This window comes from Mustela nigripes, chromosome 14 (genome assembly GCF_022355385.1).
Source record: "Mustela nigripes isolate SB6536 chromosome 14, MUSNIG.SB6536, whole genome shotgun sequence".
In the NCBI taxonomy this organism is placed as follows: domain Eukaryota; kingdom Metazoa; phylum Chordata; class Mammalia; order Carnivora; family Mustelidae; genus Mustela; species Mustela nigripes.
The window spans coordinates 79,305,036-79,321,983 of NC_081570.1; the positions used below are offsets into that span (position 1 = coordinate 79,305,036).

Here is a 16,948-nt window from a genome sequence, read left to right on the forward strand (position 1 = left end):
CCAGGAGGCTACTTATAATAATCCCCACAGGAAATGATTTGGGGTAGGCAGGAGACAGATGTGGAATTGTTGAGAATAGTTCCATTTCTGGATACATTTTGAAGACAGAACCAACAGGATTTAATGTAGGTCTTGAGTGAAACAGAAGTTAAGGAAGACTCCAGAGATTTTGGCAAGAGTAACTAAGCTTTCACTCATTGGGGATACTAGGAGATGAGCAGATTTGGAAGCATGGAGAGTTCAAAAGATTGACTTTAGATATATTAAATTTGAGATTTCTATTAGATGTCCAAGATAGATGACAAACAAATGACTGGGTTAATGAGGCTGAAGTTATAAATTGAGGTATCAGCATATAGATGGTTGTTAAAGCCATAATGCTAGATTTAGTCCAGGGAATTAGTGGAGGTAGAAAAAGCAGCTCCCAAATTAAGCCTAAGTTAGTAAGGCTAAATTATTTTTAGCACTCAAGAATTTGAGGATCCAATAAAGCTGAGATTTAAACATAGACATAGAAAAAATAAGGAAAATGTAATATAGCACATGTTTCAGAAAAGATTAAATGTTGCTAAATAAAGTGAGGATTAATAATTGATATATTTGGCATTGTGCAAGCTGTTGGTGATATTTATGAGAAAGGCTTTAGAGTAACAGGATAAAGGCAGCCTGGTTAGAGTGTGATCAGTGGAGAATAGGAGAAGAAAAGGAAACACCAAAAACAGGCAACTCTTTTGATGTAAAGAAATGAGGGAGATGGAATGTCAAGAGAGAGTTTTGTTTTGTTTTTTTTAGAATAAGAGATAAAACAGCATTTGATTGGTGAGAGTGATCTGGTAGACAGGGAAACTGATAATTCAAGACAGAGAATAGAAGGCACAAACTTCTTAAGGTAGGCTAAAAGAGAGAATACAGCAGAGAAGTAGAACTGGCCTTTGATAAAAGAAGGGACAGTTCATGTAATGTAGTGGGAAAGAAAGTGCAATATATGGGTACAGAAACACATGGAGTAGATTTGGTGAGAAGGGAGAAATTTCTTTATCACATGCCTTTATTTTCTTAGTGAAGGTTTTCTTAGTAACGTTAGGAACTGTGGCAGAGTAAGATTCTAGAAGACTAAGAACAGGAAAGGTATGTGAAAATTATCTTGGAAAATGAGACTAGGGAAGTCTAGTAGGATTTCCAGACAGATAGTTCTGTTGGGTGAAATGGCCCTGCAAATATATCTGCATCTTTTGTCCTCAGTTATATACCAGCAACAGGCTCTCCTCAGCGTAGTGACAACCAAAAAGAACTACCACCAAATTTTCAGAATGTTCCCCAGGAGGGGAGCACTGCTTTCTTTGAGAACTTCTACTCTATTCCAATGGTCTTAGAGTCCTAGATGAGCAACAGTCTATTTCTGGTAAATAGAACTTATTTTATGTAGGATAAACTTGATTAATTCAGTGACATATTGTAATCATGGTAATACATCACATTTACTATATGCCAGCCACTATTTTATTTTATTTATTAAATTGATTTATTTATTTTCAGAAAAACAGTATTCATTATTTTTTCACCACACCCAGTGCTCCATGCAATCCGTGCCCTCTATAATACCTACCACCTGGTACCCGGACCTCCCACCGCCCCCCCCGCCACTTCAAGCCCCTCAGATTGTTTTTCAGAGTCCATAGTCTCTCATGATTCACCTCCCCTTCCAATTTATCCCAACTCCCTTCTCCTCTCTAACACCCCTTGTCCTCCATGATATTTGTTATGCTTCACAAATAAGTGAAACCATATGATAATTGACTCTCTCTGCTTGACTTATTTCACTCAGCATAATCTCTTCCAGTCCCGTCCATGTTGCTACAAAAGTTGGGTATTCATCCTTTCTGATGGAGGCATAATACTCCATAGTGTATATGGACCACATCTTCCTTATCCATTCGTCTGTTATTTTAAAGATTTTATTTTTAAAGATTTTATTGCCAGCCACTATTTTATTTTATTTTATTTTTTAAAGATTTTATTTATTTATCTCACAGGCAGAGATCACAAGTAAGCAGAGAGGCAGGCCTGGGGTGGAGGGGCGGGCTCCCCTATGGAACAGAGAGGCCAATGCGGGGCTCAATCCCTGGACCCCGGGACCATGACCCAAGCTGAAGGCAGAGGCTTTAACCCACTGAGCCACCCAGGCACCCACCAGCCACTATTTTAAATGCTTTACATAGGGGCATCTGGGTGGCTCAGTTGGGTGTCTGACTTCGGCTCAGGTCCTGATCTTAGAGTCCCGGGATCCAGCCCTGCCTGCACTGGACTCCCCATTTTTTTTTAAAGATTTTATTTATTTATTTGACAGAGAGAAATCACAAGTAGACTGAGAGGCAGGCAGAGAGAGAGAGAGAGGGGGAAACAGGCTCCCTGCTGAGCAGAGAGCCCTATGCGGGACTCGATCCCAGGACCCTGAGATCATAACCTGAGCAGCGGCCCAACCCACTGAGCCACCCAGGCGCCCATGGACTCCCCATTAAAAAGAGGTCTGCTTCTCCCTCTCTCTCTGCCCCTCTCCCCACTTGTACGCTCTCCCTCTCTCTCTCAAATAAATGAATAAAATCTTTAAAAATAAAGAAATAAATGCTTTACATAAATTGACTCATTTAATCTTTATTGATTGGTACTGTTATTACCTTAATAGTTACCAAATGGTGGGTGCCTGGGTGGCTCAATGGGTTAAGCCGCTGCCTTCGGCTCAGGTCATAATCTCAGGGTCCTGGGCTCGAGTCCCGCATCGGGCTCTCTGCTCAGCAGGGACCCTGCTTCCTTCTCTTTCTGCCTACTTGTGATCTCTCTCTCTGTCAAATAAATAAATAAATAAAATCTTAAAAAAAAAAATTAGTTACCAAATGGTTCTTCTATTGTAGTGGGCACTATTACCTATTCTGTTATAATGGAAGCCCAGAGCCATATTAAAATATGCAAAATGTTATCTCCAGTTTTTTTTTTTTTTTTTAGAAAATCCAGCCTAAGTTAAATTCTGTTCACATATAGTTTTGTTTATTGCTAGTCATATTCTTAGTTTTAATTGTATAAACCACAAATGCTACTCAACATTAATCTCACCTGGGCCTCATAGCTCATGACTCTCAACTGCATTACATGTGTTGGCTTAGTTTCATCTTTGATAGAAGGGACTGGTTCTTTGGTTTGCTCAGAACTCCATTCACTACACCTTTGGGACCCATGCTAGGACTGATGCTTGACAAATGCTCATCTGTGGGTTTTATTCAACTTTTGGATGGTCATTACTTGTGTATTAAACCTTAATTTTAAGGGAAAGGTGACTGAAGACATCTTTTTAATACTTTCTCTGTAGGGGCTCCTTCCCCACTAGCCCTAATAGATTAGGGGTGTGTTTTGTCTTTAATGGAAGGTGAGAAAATTCAGAGCAAGACTGCTACCATTTTTTTTACAAAAAGACTTTATGTATTTGACACAGAGAGATCACAAGTAGGCAGAGAGGCAGGAAGAGAGAGAGAGGGGGAAGCAGGCTCCCTGCGGAGAAGAGAGCCCAATGTGGGGCTCTGGTGCTCGATCCCAGGACTCTGGGATCATGACCTGAGCTGAAGGCAGAGGCTTAACCCACTGAGCCACCCAGGTGCCCAAGACTGCTATCATTGAAAGAAACTTTGACTTCCTATAATTTTACTGTCTAACTAACTTCATGGTCATTTATATGTACATTGCATTAATAAATGTTAAAAAAATGACATATAAAATTGGGTTGTAGAACCTTGATCTGTAGGCCATGTCTGGTCCTTAGCTCATTTCACCCACATGAAAGTATATTACATTGGTCTCTGATTTAAAAGCAGAAATGTTAAAACTTTTTTAAGCCAAGGAAAGTATTATCTAAATGAGATGTCATGAAGAAACCACCCAAATATGTCAATCAGATACAAAGATAATCTCTCTGATTAAAGGTGGATTGTATCTGACCTTTATCCAGTTACTTAACCTGTTCACCTCTTTACATGTCTGCTTATGCATACTCCAGAACAGCCCTGAATTAACCTTTAAGGAAAATAAGCTTGAGTTTAGGGCACCAAGGGAAGGGGAGCACCAGTTTTTACTCTAGCTATAATGCTCTTAACCCTTTCACCACCACACTTAAGTGTAGTAGATTGTTTTGTAATTGTCTTTATCTGCCTTGCTGCAATTTAATGTGCACTGTTAATGTATCTTTTTCTTCGGTATAGTGAGTGACTCAGGTTTAAGTTTGATTTGAAGGCGTCCTCAAGATACTACATTGGTTTCTGATTTATGGTGTGAGTTTCACTTCTCTAGAGAGCAAAACAATTTGGCATTTAAGTCATGCACTGATCTGTGTTAAGAACCATTAAGCTCCTTATTTTAAGCAATGGTCAGGTGAGGGGGTATCATTTTGGGGCTGTGTTGAGGGTATTATTGGGCTTAATCCAGCCCTGCTCCAGAGTGTGCAGTTTTATATATTTTTTAAAGATTTTATTTGAGAGAGAGAACGGGGGTGGGAAGGGAGGGCAGAGGGAGCAGCAGATTGCCTGCTGAGTAGAGAGCCCGATGGGGACTCAATTCCCCCGAGATCATGACCCAAACTGAAGGCAGACACTTAAGCCACTGAGCCACCCATGCGCCCCCACCAACGGTGCAGTTTTAAAGTCCACTGATACAGCAGAAAAAAACCTAGAAATTACTTTGTAAGAAGCGCTTAATAAGTGTTAGCTCTTTTATTTGTTTTGTAGCCCAAATGATTTTCCTAACAGTTGACTCTGTTTCCAGTTCCATTAACAATAAAGCCGCTGACAAAAGCTTCAGAAGTCACAAAAAATTACACGTGCACAAAATTTTGAACACATTATCAAAGGAGTTCAGAGATAAAGTTAAAAACTCCTGTTTTAGATTTGAATGGTGGAATAATGTGCTGTGAATTTGATTGATTAGCTAATTCACAGGTTATTAGGAAGTTACAAGAAGTATTATTTGTATCCATCTTATTTCCAAAAAGGAGAAATAGTTAACAAATGTGGTCCCTATGCCATGCAATAAAATGAAAAATAAGAACTGAGAAAGTCAGCTACTGAAAACAGAGCTGGAAAGAAACAGGGCAAAGAAAGACTATAGGTAATATCTAAGGACATGGTAACATTTTCAAATCCCTGACTTAAGTAGGACAAAAGTATTTGACCTATATTTTTAGAATCTCCTGGACCCGGGGCACCTGGGTGGCTCCATGAGTTGAACGTCCAACTCTTGATTTCAGCTCAGTCGTGATCTTAGGGTTGTGAAAGGTTCTGTGCAGGGCACGGAGCCTGCTTGAGATCCCCCCCCCCCCGCCCCATCTCTCTCTACACCTCCGCCTGTTCTCTTTCTCTCCCTCTTAAAAAAGAAAAGTCTCCCGGGCCTTTTTCCTGTATTTCTCTACTTCTCTATGTTGTGCTGGTTTTTTGTGCACACGGCTTTTCCTTGTCATTTCCCTTCCTTCTCTTACTTCTCTTCTTTTTCACTGACTATTTTCAGGTAGCCCTTCATCTATCTTCCTTATTGTGCCCTCAAACCATGGTCTGACCTCACTGTCTAAATATTTATGTCTTCTGTTTTTTTTATATCAATTTAGTTTGACTTTGCACTCCCTCCCATTGCCCAACCAGAATTACTTGCTTTTTATATTCCATGTGGTCCATTATTGACTTTTTCTGATTCATATTTCTTTTTTTTTAAAGATTTTATTTATTTATTTGACAGAGAGAGATCACAAGTAGGCAGAGAGGCAGAGAGAGAGAGGAGGAAAGAGGCTCCCCGCTGAGCAGAGAGCCCGATGCGGGGCTCGATCCCAGGACGCTGAGCTGAAGGCAGAGGCTTTAACCCATTGAGCCACCCAGGCACCCCTGATTCATATTTCTTAATTGAGTAAATACTTCCCACTCTTGCTTCCAGTTACGCTCCTGATTATTATAGTGGACATTAATGCTAAATTAATAATATTTCAAAAGCTAATCTTTTTTTTTTTATTCCAGGGAGAAAATTTATAATTAAATGAAGATGTTGATGTGGTGAAAAATGAGATTTTTGGTACTGTGTTTATTACATGTAGCTCATACTTCATAGAAGCTGTTAATTTATTGCTTTTGAATAAATTTTTATTTCAGTATATTTAAAGTTCTTCTAAACCTTATTCTGTTTGTGAAAGTTAATTCATTACTCATTTTGTTTTAACTTGCTGCTTTGTTTTTTATCTAAAAATCACTGTTAAAATGCATAGGAAGTACATGGACTAATTTATATTTTCAATTATTGTTCTAGTAATATGTTACTTTTAGAATGAGTAAGTAAGAATTTAGAAGTCATTCTGCCCCGGGTTCATAATTGTACTAATAATGTCTGGCTTTTGTTGAGTGCTTACCATTTATCCATCACTATTCTAAGCGCTTTATAGTAACTCATTAAATTAACACAACTTATTTTGTGTTAATTTAATGGAGCACAAGCAGGGGGAGTGACATGCAGAGGGAGAGGGAGAAGCAAGCTTCCTGCTGAGCAGGGACCACCCCCCCCCCATCATGCAGGGCTTAATCCCAGGACCCTGAGATCATGCCCTGAGCCAAAGGCAGATGCTTAACCAACAGAGCCACCCAGGTACTCCTCACATAAGCTATTATTATTCCTGTTTTACAGGTGGAATTATTTACATAATGACATAAGTATGTGTTCCAAAGAAACTGATTCGTTCTAAGTATCAGGAGATGGACTTTGGGTTAGGGGCACATTTATACATGGCTAGCTTTATGGTAGAATAAAAATACTGCAGCAAAATTAAGATGACATATTTAAACCTTCAAATTTAAAAATCTCTCTAGGGTTCAAATTTGGTTTTTTTAGACCATATACTTAAAGCATATATAAATGTGTCCTTAGGAATTTTTCTAATATGTAAGCAGCAAAGCCATTAATGTTGACAGTACTATTTGAATAACAGTAATTCAGAATTTATAATTACTTGTCAGGGGTAGAATAAAGTTTATCTTTTTACTGCTACTCATTAGTGACTTGACTGTAAGAGTTAAATTACTGATTCAGTCTTCTTGGCCAACACCCTTTTTCCCTTTCCCCTGACCTTCTATCATGTGCCTTATGAGCTCTTGTTCATGGACTAGTGAACATTACTTAGTCGACTGTACTTCTGACACCTTCATTAATTTAGTTTCCAGTCTGAGCTGGACTTTTAATTTTGACAAACCTTAACCTCTTCCTTTTAGCTTCCATTCTCTTCCTCTTGACAGGAATGTTAATATTTGTTATTCTTTTCAACTACCCCCTTTACTGAATCTCCTATACTTTCAAGAGGTGACTTAGCCACATGCTTCATGGGAGATCTTCAGGTCCAGTTTCCACTAGTTTCCTTCATCTTTCTAGACCTGCCTATGCCAGCATGCATTCATATTTTCTTCCCTCCCCTCTCATAAAGGCCTATTTCTCTGAAAGGCCAGTCCTTGTACTTGTAAATTCCATTCTTTCCCTTTGATTCTCAGATTTTACTCTCTCAAATAACCCATGCCTTGTCCTTTATCTTTAATCCTATCCCTTTGGTTTCTCCCATTCCTATAAATATGTTCAAATCCCTTCCCTGGCCTAAACAACAAAAACTAAAACCCCACCTTTATAATACCTACTTCTCAAAAAAATACTCTGTATCCTTATAGTGCATACTTATTTTGTTTGAACTTTCCCACATCCCATTGCATTTCATACATATTTGCAATAGGAATAGCCATGTTATACTCCAGTCCATTCACCTCTACCATCCCTGGCTACTGTGGATTCATTCAGGGTTAGACACTTAGGTTAAGGGCCAGAGTCTTGTCTTAGGAATTTTTTTTTAAAGATTTTATTATTTATTTGGCAGACAGAGATCACAAGTAGGCAGAGAGGCAGTTGGGGGGACAGTGGGGGGAAGCAGGCTCCCTGCTGAGCTGAGCAGAGAGCCCAATGCGTGGTTTGATCCCAGGACTCTGAGATCATGACCTGAGCTGAAGGCAGAGGCTTAACCCACTGAGCCACCCAGATGCCCCTTGTCTTAGGAATTTTAAAACTCAAACTGCAAACAAACTCCTCTATCTTTTTGCATGCTTGGACTGTAAAATGTTAAACTCCAGAGCTTTTGATAGTCGTCTTTCCTACCATGTGGGCCAGAGCAGCAATGCAACTAGTCTGGAGAAAGAAGGAGAGAAAGTGAAACAAACCTACAGAAAAGAACAAGAAAAAGAATAGCTGAAGATCCTGGTTCCACATGCTTTTGGGACTCAGCCACATGATTGACCTTGCCTTCTGTGACATCACAATATTCTTATAATAAGTCCTTTTACAAAGCTCGTTCGAATTAGATTTCTGTCACTTGCAAGCAAAAAAAAAAAAACACTAACCTATGCACTTTTTTATTTTTTGCCACCAAATTTCTTAGAAAAACCATTCTATATTCCCTATTTTACCCTACTTCCAACCCAATCCTTAACCTAATACAATCTTTTACAACTCTGTTGCCACACCCAGTGTCCTATTTTCATTCTTTGATTTTTGGTAGCATTTGACACTGTTTACCAGTTCTCCTTTGTTATCTCTTGATTTGACTCTAGAACATTGCTAGTCTTTCCTGATTCTTCTTCTTTTTTTTTTTTTTTTTTTAAGACTTTGTTTATTTATTTGACAGAGAGAAGGCAGAACTAGGCAGAGAGAAAGGGGGAAGCAGGCTTCCGCTGAGCGGAGAGCCCAATGTGGGGCTCGATCCCAAGACCCTGAGATCATGACCTGAGCCGAAGACAGAGGCTTAAACCACTGAGCCACCCAGGCGCCCCTCCTGATTGTCCTTTTAAAAATAAATAGCTAACCTTTACCTAACACTGTGTGCCAGGCAGGTTTGTAAACTCTTTACAAGTATTACTGTATTTTAATGAGGAACAAGTAAGAGGAAGAGTCATAAGGAAATATCTTTCAAGGAAGTCATGCAGCACAACACTGTAGTACCATATGATATAGGTGTAAAATAGTTTATTGAGGAAAAGTTTACGGAGTCAGTAGTAGGAGAAAACACACAATCCCACTCTTATCCTATAACTTTGGTATAGTCTGCATGCACTGTGTCCAAAGTTCCAGTGGAAAGAAACCCTGCCTCTATAATGTTCTACATATTTATTATTGAGGTGGAGTAGGAAATATCTGTGTAGCTATGTACTAATGGAAACTTCTTTGTAAATGAAGTAGCTGTGTTAGAGAGGGGGAATCTTTCTGTTCCTCTGTTGAGCTAACTCAAATTTGTTGATCCAGCTGTCTTCTTTACTAATAAAGTTTGAGAGGACAGGAGTTTGGGTGTTGAATGAGCCTCCATAGTTATCACGATTGTCTGTCATTAGGCAAGTGCTAGTATTGTTCACTGTGCTTTACAGAAGAGAAAACAGACAAAGAAATGTTAAGTAATTTTTTTCATGGTCATGTAGCTTTATAATAGCTGGGATTTGAACTGACTCCAAAGTACATGCTCTTAACCACTAAAGCCACATTGCCTCTTTACATTGCCTTTTACTTCTTTGAACATCCATTCTTAGTATTCTTATCTGCCTACTCTAAAATATCAGGATTCCCTAGGTTTCTACCTTAGGTTTCTTACCTCCTCTAAAGGTATATGTTCTTCTTATATCATCTCATCCAGTCCTGTTGCTTCAATAATAATCTTTATGGTAATAACTTTCAGATCTATATCTCCATATTTTCCTTGCAACAGATCTGTATTTTCAGTTGCCTACCCAGGCAGTCCCTGGATGTCATATAGATTTCTAAGAAAACTTAAAATTTATTCAAAACTGAACTAATGGCATTTTCTCAAAATTTACCTGTCCTGCTTTCCTGTTTTCCCTTTGTTTAGAAGTTTGCTTATTTTCCATCATCATTCACCCAGTTCTTGCCATCAAAGACCATAATCCAGTGGCTGTCAGGTCACTGTTTTGTCTTTATGCAAAACATAGAAATTACACTATTCTGTTTAAGCCATCTAGGCCTGTAAGATCTTGTTATCATGTATTTCATCTATGAAATATTTCATTCCAGCATCCCTAGTCTCTGACAACAATCTCTTACCCTTTCATCTCTCTCATTCTTTAATCCCTGCTGATATTTTTCCATATTATTAAAAATGTATTTCCAGGGCACCTGGGTGACTTGGTTGGGCATCCAACTCTTGATTTCAGCTCAGATCATGATCTCAGGGTCATGGGATTGAGCCCCAAGTCAGGGCTCCATGCTCAGTGGGGAGTCTGCTTGAGATTCTCTCACTCTCCCTCTGCCCCTCCCCCAACTTGTGCCCTCTCCCTCTCTAATAGGCAAAAAACAACATACTAGTGTTTAACATTTTTTTCTATAATATGGAATCCCATCATAGAGATAATTTACTAATGTAGTTAAGAATGTGGACTTTGAGTAGGAACCTTTTACATATAGCCATAATAGAATTATTGGTATTGGTCTTGCCCTCAGGTCCTACATGATTATAAAACTGAACAAAACATGCAAGGCAGTCCTTTTTAGGCATTGAACAACAGGTGGCACAAAACTATAATCCTTTTTTTTTTTTAAAGATTTTATTTATTTATTTGACAGAGAGAGATCACAAGTAGGCAGAGAGGCAGGCAGAGAGAGAGAGAGGAGGAAGCAGGCTCCCCGCTGAGCAGAGACCCCCCCATGCGGGGCTCAATCCCAGGACCCTGGGATCATGACCCAAGCCAAAGGTAGAGGCTTTAACCCACTGAGCCACCCAGGTGCCCAGAATAAGAGAAATAAAGGGAGGGAACCACAATTGTATCAAAAGATGCAGAAAAAGCTTTTTAACAAAATACAAAACCCATATATGATAAAGACTCAACAAATTAAGGGATGAAGGAAATATCCTCACCCTGGTAAAGGAAAGCTAAGGAGGGAAAAAAAAGGAGCCTCATTCTCTACCTCAGGTATCTTAAAATTAAGTCAGGGTAGATGACACACCTAAATGTAAAAGCTAAAACTATAAAGATTCTAGAAGAAACAAGAGAGTAACTTTATGACCATGGAATAAGTAGAGATGTCTTAAGACCCAAAATGGCACTAAGTATAAAAGAAAAAGCTAATAAACTGGACTTGATCAAAGTTTGAAACTTATCTCAAAGTTACCATTAAAAAAAATTAAAAGAGTACATTACAGAGTGACAGTTATTCATAAAGAACCTACTATAGATAGAAAGTAGAGTTCAGAGCTAAGATAGTGACATAGTAGGAGGGCCCTAGGCTTGCCTCGGGCCTCAAATACAGCTACATAACTATCAAATCATTCTAAACACTCACGAAATCAATCTGAGGGCTGATAGACTGCATAACTAGAGGGAGAGAAGAGGCCACTTCAAGGAAGGTAGGAAGTGTTTGGGGAGAAACCAGTTGTGGGTGCTGCAGAGGGGAATGAGCCCTGGTCACAGAGAAAGGCCGGGGGTTGGGGGGTAGACAGGGGAATGTTGGAGGAGAACACTTCCCCAAAGCCACTGGCTGGGAAAATGAGAAGGGCTGAGTTTTATGAGTTTTGCAGCCAGCTGGGCTCAGGACTGGAGTCTGAGAGGTCCCTGGGCTTGGGATGGAGACTGGAGGACAGATACCCCCTCCTGGAGGGGAGGAGGGCAGACTGCACAATCTGAAGGACATCTAAGAAGCTCGGGGAGAAACTGTACGTTTTGGGGTACATCTGTGAGAAGGGGCATTGCCTCTCCAGGAACCAAAAAAACAGCGGGCACCATTTCCTTTCCTGCCCCTTATAGGTCTAGACACACCTACCAAGGGCAGCTAACCAGGACCCTGGCTCTTTAGCCTGCTTGCTTCAAACCCCATGCCCCTGAGTTCTGACGAGACAGCCCTTCTGGAGCAAACCTGCTGCAGTGCCAGCATGGTGAAGCCCTTTCCCAGAGGATAGAAATCCCCACCACACCAGGTTGGGATTTGGGATTTTTTTTTTTTAAGATTTTATTTATTTATTTATTCGACAGAGAGATCACAAGTAGGCCGAAAGGCAGGCAGGGTGGGGGGAAGCAGGCTCCCCGCTGAGAAGAGAGCCCCACATGGGGCTCAATCCCAGGAACTGGGATCATGATCCAAGCTGAAGGCAGAGGCTTAACCCACTGAGCCACCCCAGGGACCCGAAGTTTGGGATTTTAAAAGTCAGCAAGCTTGGATGAGGTAGAGCCCAGGATGTGCAGTGCTGTGTCAGGTAAGAAACCCAGAGACAACGCGACATCAGTGATCTGAAAAATGCCCATGAACGCAGAAGGGGAAATTATTCACTCCTCAGAAAGTGCTTCCCTGAGAGCAGTGAGCACAGACTCTCCTCAGAGCAGGCTGGCACCATCCCCCTCCCCCACCCCTCAGCAGAATCAACATCAGGAAGCAGTTAAGCACCAATTCTCGCTGCCTAGCTTGCTCGCACCAGGTCCCATCCTCCCCCCGACCACCACCACCCCACTCTGCTGGTGCAGCTTTTTTTGGGCAAGCATGCATGAGACCAGTGCAGTAGGCCCCTCCCCGAGAAGACCAGCACAAAACCCTGCACACGCATGTCTACTGACCATAGAGTTCTACAAAACTTCAGCTACAGTGGAAGCAGTATCAGGTCTCTTTCAACAAGCAGACCAGAGCACACCTAGTTACAACTTGCCACACTCTGGCCAAGGTCCAAACACTCCCCACTGCAGGCTGTTAGAAACTCTAGAGAGCCCTGACCTGAGACATAGAGTAGCTAAAACACAGCAGCAGAGGGCACACAGCATACCCCAAAGACACTTTCCTAGAGTCCCAGGCCCTGGACAGTATATGACCTCTTGTTCATAAAGCCATTACTCTCAGGAGCAGGAAACCAAACAGGCTTTCCCAACACAGAGAAGAAGATAGAGACCTACAATGCCAAGAAAGAGGAATTCATCCCAAAAGAAAGAACAAGAGAAGGTCATAGCCAGGGATCTAACCAAAACAGATATACGGAATATTTAAAACAGTGACCATAAGGATACTAGTTGGGCTGCAGAAAAGCATGGAAGACCCTTACTACAAAGACTAAAAAAGATAAAAAACAACCAGACCAAAATGAAAAATGGATTAACTAAGATCGAAAGCCAGCTGAATGTAATGACTACAAGGACGAAATGACTCTTGTCTGAGGAAAGCATCAGCATCCTAGAGATGAAATGGAAAGCCAGAGCTTTGGGTGAATGCGTCAACATGCCTCTAGTCTTCTAGCCCACTCCTACCTCTAGGTCCTGGGCCTGAGCCTCAGCCTCCTGCCCAGCTGTCCCTGTTGCACACCAGCTGCCTCACAGCCCACATCCTTCTATCCTGCCCACTTCTCCTGCCTAATGGGGTTTTGTGTAATTTGGAGTTTTTCCATAAACTGACCCTTATATAGTAGAGTCTTTAGGAGATTTTTGTTAGAAACCAAGGACCTCCTTTCACTTCCAAACAGGTTTTCCCCTCAATTGCAACTGAATGTTTTACATACCTTTCTAGTTTACTCAAATTTGTGGATGGCTTCTCCCCCTTTCCTTTTCTATATTCTTAGTCCTATGTTATCTTCACACTCTCAGAAATGGTGAAATGTACCCCAGTCCAATAAAATACAAAATAACAACAACAAAAAGGATGTAATGACAACAAGGATGGGAGAAGGACAGGAATATGTTTCAGGAATGTACTTAGAAGATAGAATTGTGGAAAATAATGAAACTGAAAAAAAGAACAATTTGGATCACAAAAGTAGACTTAGGGAACTCAGTGACTCTATCAAAGGAGTCCCAGAAGAAGACTGGGAAAAGGGGGCAGAAGGTTTACTTGAAGAAATTATAGCTGAAAACTCCATAATTGGGAGAAGGCAACAGACATCCAAATCCACGAAGCACAGAAAACTCCCATAAAAATCAATAGCAGGCCAACAACCAAGATATATTGCAGCTGAATTTGCAAATAAAGAAAAAATCCTAAAAGCAGCAAGACAAAAGTAGTCCCTATCTTACAAGGGAAAACCAGTAAGGTTACCAGCAGATCTCTCCACGGAAACTTCTGGAAAGCCAGAACAATGGCATGATATATTCAATGCACTGGATAGAATAGCATACTAGATAGAATAGAATACTCTATCTAGCAAGGTTATCATTCAGGATAGAAGAAGAGATGAAAAGTTTCCCAGACAAATAAAAACTAAAGGAATTCATGACCACTAAACCAGCCCTGCAAGAAAGGTTAAAAGAGACTCTTTCAGTGGAAAGACCAAAAGTGACAAAGACCAGAAAGGAACAGGAAAAATCTCCAGAAACAATGACAGAACAAGTAATAAAATGGCACTAAGTACATATCAGTACTCTGAATGTAAGTGGACTAAATATTCCAATCAAAAGATACAGGGTATCAGAATGGATAAAAAACCAAGACCCAGGGGTGCCTGGGTGGCTCAGTGGGTTAAAGCCTCTGCCTTCAGCTTGGGTCATGATCCCAGGGTCCTGGGATCGAGCCCTGTGTTGGGCTCTCTGCTCAGCAGGGAGCCTGCTTCCCTTCCTCCCTCTCTCTGCCTGCCTCTCTGCCTACTTGTGATCTCTGTCTGTCAAATCAATAAATAAAATCTTTAAAACAAAAACAAAAACCCATCTAGATGCTGCCTACCAGAGACTCATTTGAGACCCAAAGACTTTTGCAGATTGAAGGTGAGGGGATGGAGAAACATTTATCATGTAAATGGACATCAAAAGAAAGCCAGGGTTGGGGCGCCTGGGTGGCTCAGTGGGTTAAAGCCTCTGCCTTCGGCTCGGGTCATGATCCCAGGGTCCTGGGATCGAGCCCTGCATTGGGCTCTCTGCTCAGCGGGGAGCCTGCTTCCTCCTATCTCTCTGCCTCTCTGCCTACTTGTGATCTCTGTCTGTCAAATAAATAAATAAAATATTAAAAAAAAAAAAAGCCAGGGTATTCATCCTTTCTGATAGCTGCCTAATATTCATTTGTATATATGGACCATACGAATCTTGGAACACTGAAAAAATAAAATACAATAAAATAAAAAAATATATAAGATAGAATACATATAACAAACAAAGAAAGCAACCCAGAGTAGCCATGCTTATATCAAACTTGATTTTAAACCATAGAATGTAACAAGAGATGAAGAAGGGCACTATATCACAATAAGGACTATTCAGCAAGATCTAATAGGGGGAGGAGTTAAGATGGTAGAGGAGTAGGGGACACCACCATTTTCATCCCCCATCTGTGCTGAAAGCCTTTAGGGAACAAAATAATGCAATCCAGAGCCACTACACTGAGCCCAGACCCCTGGCAAGGGAGGTTTATTTTCACAACTATAACGGCACCTGAGAATCAGTGCAACAGGACCCTCCCCCGGAAGACCAACAAGAACAACTTGCTCAGACCAAGTTTCTGATAATAGAGGGCTGCACAGCTTAGTTCTTGGGGAAAACAGTATATATCATTTGTGGGGTGTTTTTCTTAATTTTAATTTTTATATATACATTATACATATTTTTCACTTTTGGTTTCCTTTCCTTGTATTTCACTGTAACAAACAGACCAAAATACACATGGGATCTAGTTTATTGTTTTGTTCTGTTTTACTTGTTTGAATTTTTCTTATTCTGTTTTGTTTCTGTTTTCTTCTGGTTTGTTTTATTTGTATTTTTCCAGTTTTGTTATTATTTTGTCCTTTCTCTCTCTTTCTTCTGTTCTTTTCTGGACATAATGACAGAGAAACTCACCCCAAAAGAAAGAACAGGAGAAGGTAGTCACTTCCAGGGATTTAATCAATATAGATATAAGATGTTGGAACTAGAATTCAAAACAAGAAGTATAAAGATACTAGCTGGGTTTTTAAAAAAAAGCAAAGAAGACACTAGAGAATACTTTACTGTAGAAATAAAAGAACTAAAATCTAATCAGACTGAAATTAAAAATGCTATTATTAAGATGCAGTAAAAAATGGAGTCTCTACCAGCTAAAATAAACAAGGCTGAAGAGTCAGTGATATAGAAGACAAAATGATGGAGAATAGGGAAGCTGAGAAAAAGAGAGAAAAATTACTACTGGGTGATGTAGGGAGACTTCTAGAAAACAGCAATACCATAAAGCAAAAGAATATCTGAATAAGAGGAGTTCCAGAGGACGAAGAGAGAGAAAAGGGCAGAAGGTTTAGTTGAATAAATTATAGCTGAGAACTTCCCTAATCTGGGGACAGAAACAGGCATTCAAGTGCAGGAGAACCCCCCCCTTGAAATCAATAAAAATAGGTTAACACCTTGACACATAATAGTGAAGATCGCAAATTTCAGAGATGAGAAAATCCTGAAAGCACCTTGGGACAAGGGACCCTTAACCTATATGGGGAGAAACATAAGACTGGCAGCAGACCTGTCCATGGACTTCTGGCAGGCAAGAAAGGATTGGCATGATATATTGAAAGTGCTAAGTGGGGAAAATATGGAACCAAGAATACTTTACCTAGCAAGGCTATCATTCAGACTAGAAGGAGAGATAAGAAGTTTCCAGGACAAACAAAAACTAAAGGAATTTGTGAACAATAAACCAGCCCTGTAGGAAATATTAAAGAGATCCTTTGAGCGAAGAGAGAGCCCAAAAGTAACACCAGACAGGAACAGAGACAATCTACAGAAACAGTGACTTTACAGGTAATACAATGGCACTTAATTCTTATCTTTAATAGTTACTCTGAATGTAACTGGACTAAATCCTCCAATCAAAAGATATAAGGGATCAGATTGGGTTAAAACAAAACAAAAACAAGACCCACTGATATGCTGTCTGGAAGAGATTCACTTTATTTTATTTTTAAAATTTTATTTATTTATTTATTTGCTATAAT

At 40.2% G+C, this 16,948-nt stretch overlaps 1 protein-coding gene across 1 annotated transcript in view; it reads left to right on the forward strand.

Annotated features, from left to right (window-relative positions):
* CCDC18 (coiled-coil domain containing 18) overlaps positions 1-6,174 on the forward strand; it is a 109,340-nt gene extending 103,166 nt beyond the window's left edge. Inside the window, exon 29 of the mRNA XM_059375412.1 lies at positions 6,039-6,174. Within this exon, the coding sequence (XP_059231395.1) occupies positions 6,039-6,053 (15 nt within the window). The 3' untranslated portion in view covers positions 6,054-6,174. The remainder of the gene's footprint in view (positions 1-6,038) is intronic.
* The last annotated feature ends 10,774 nt before the right edge of the window (positions 6,175-16,948 follow it).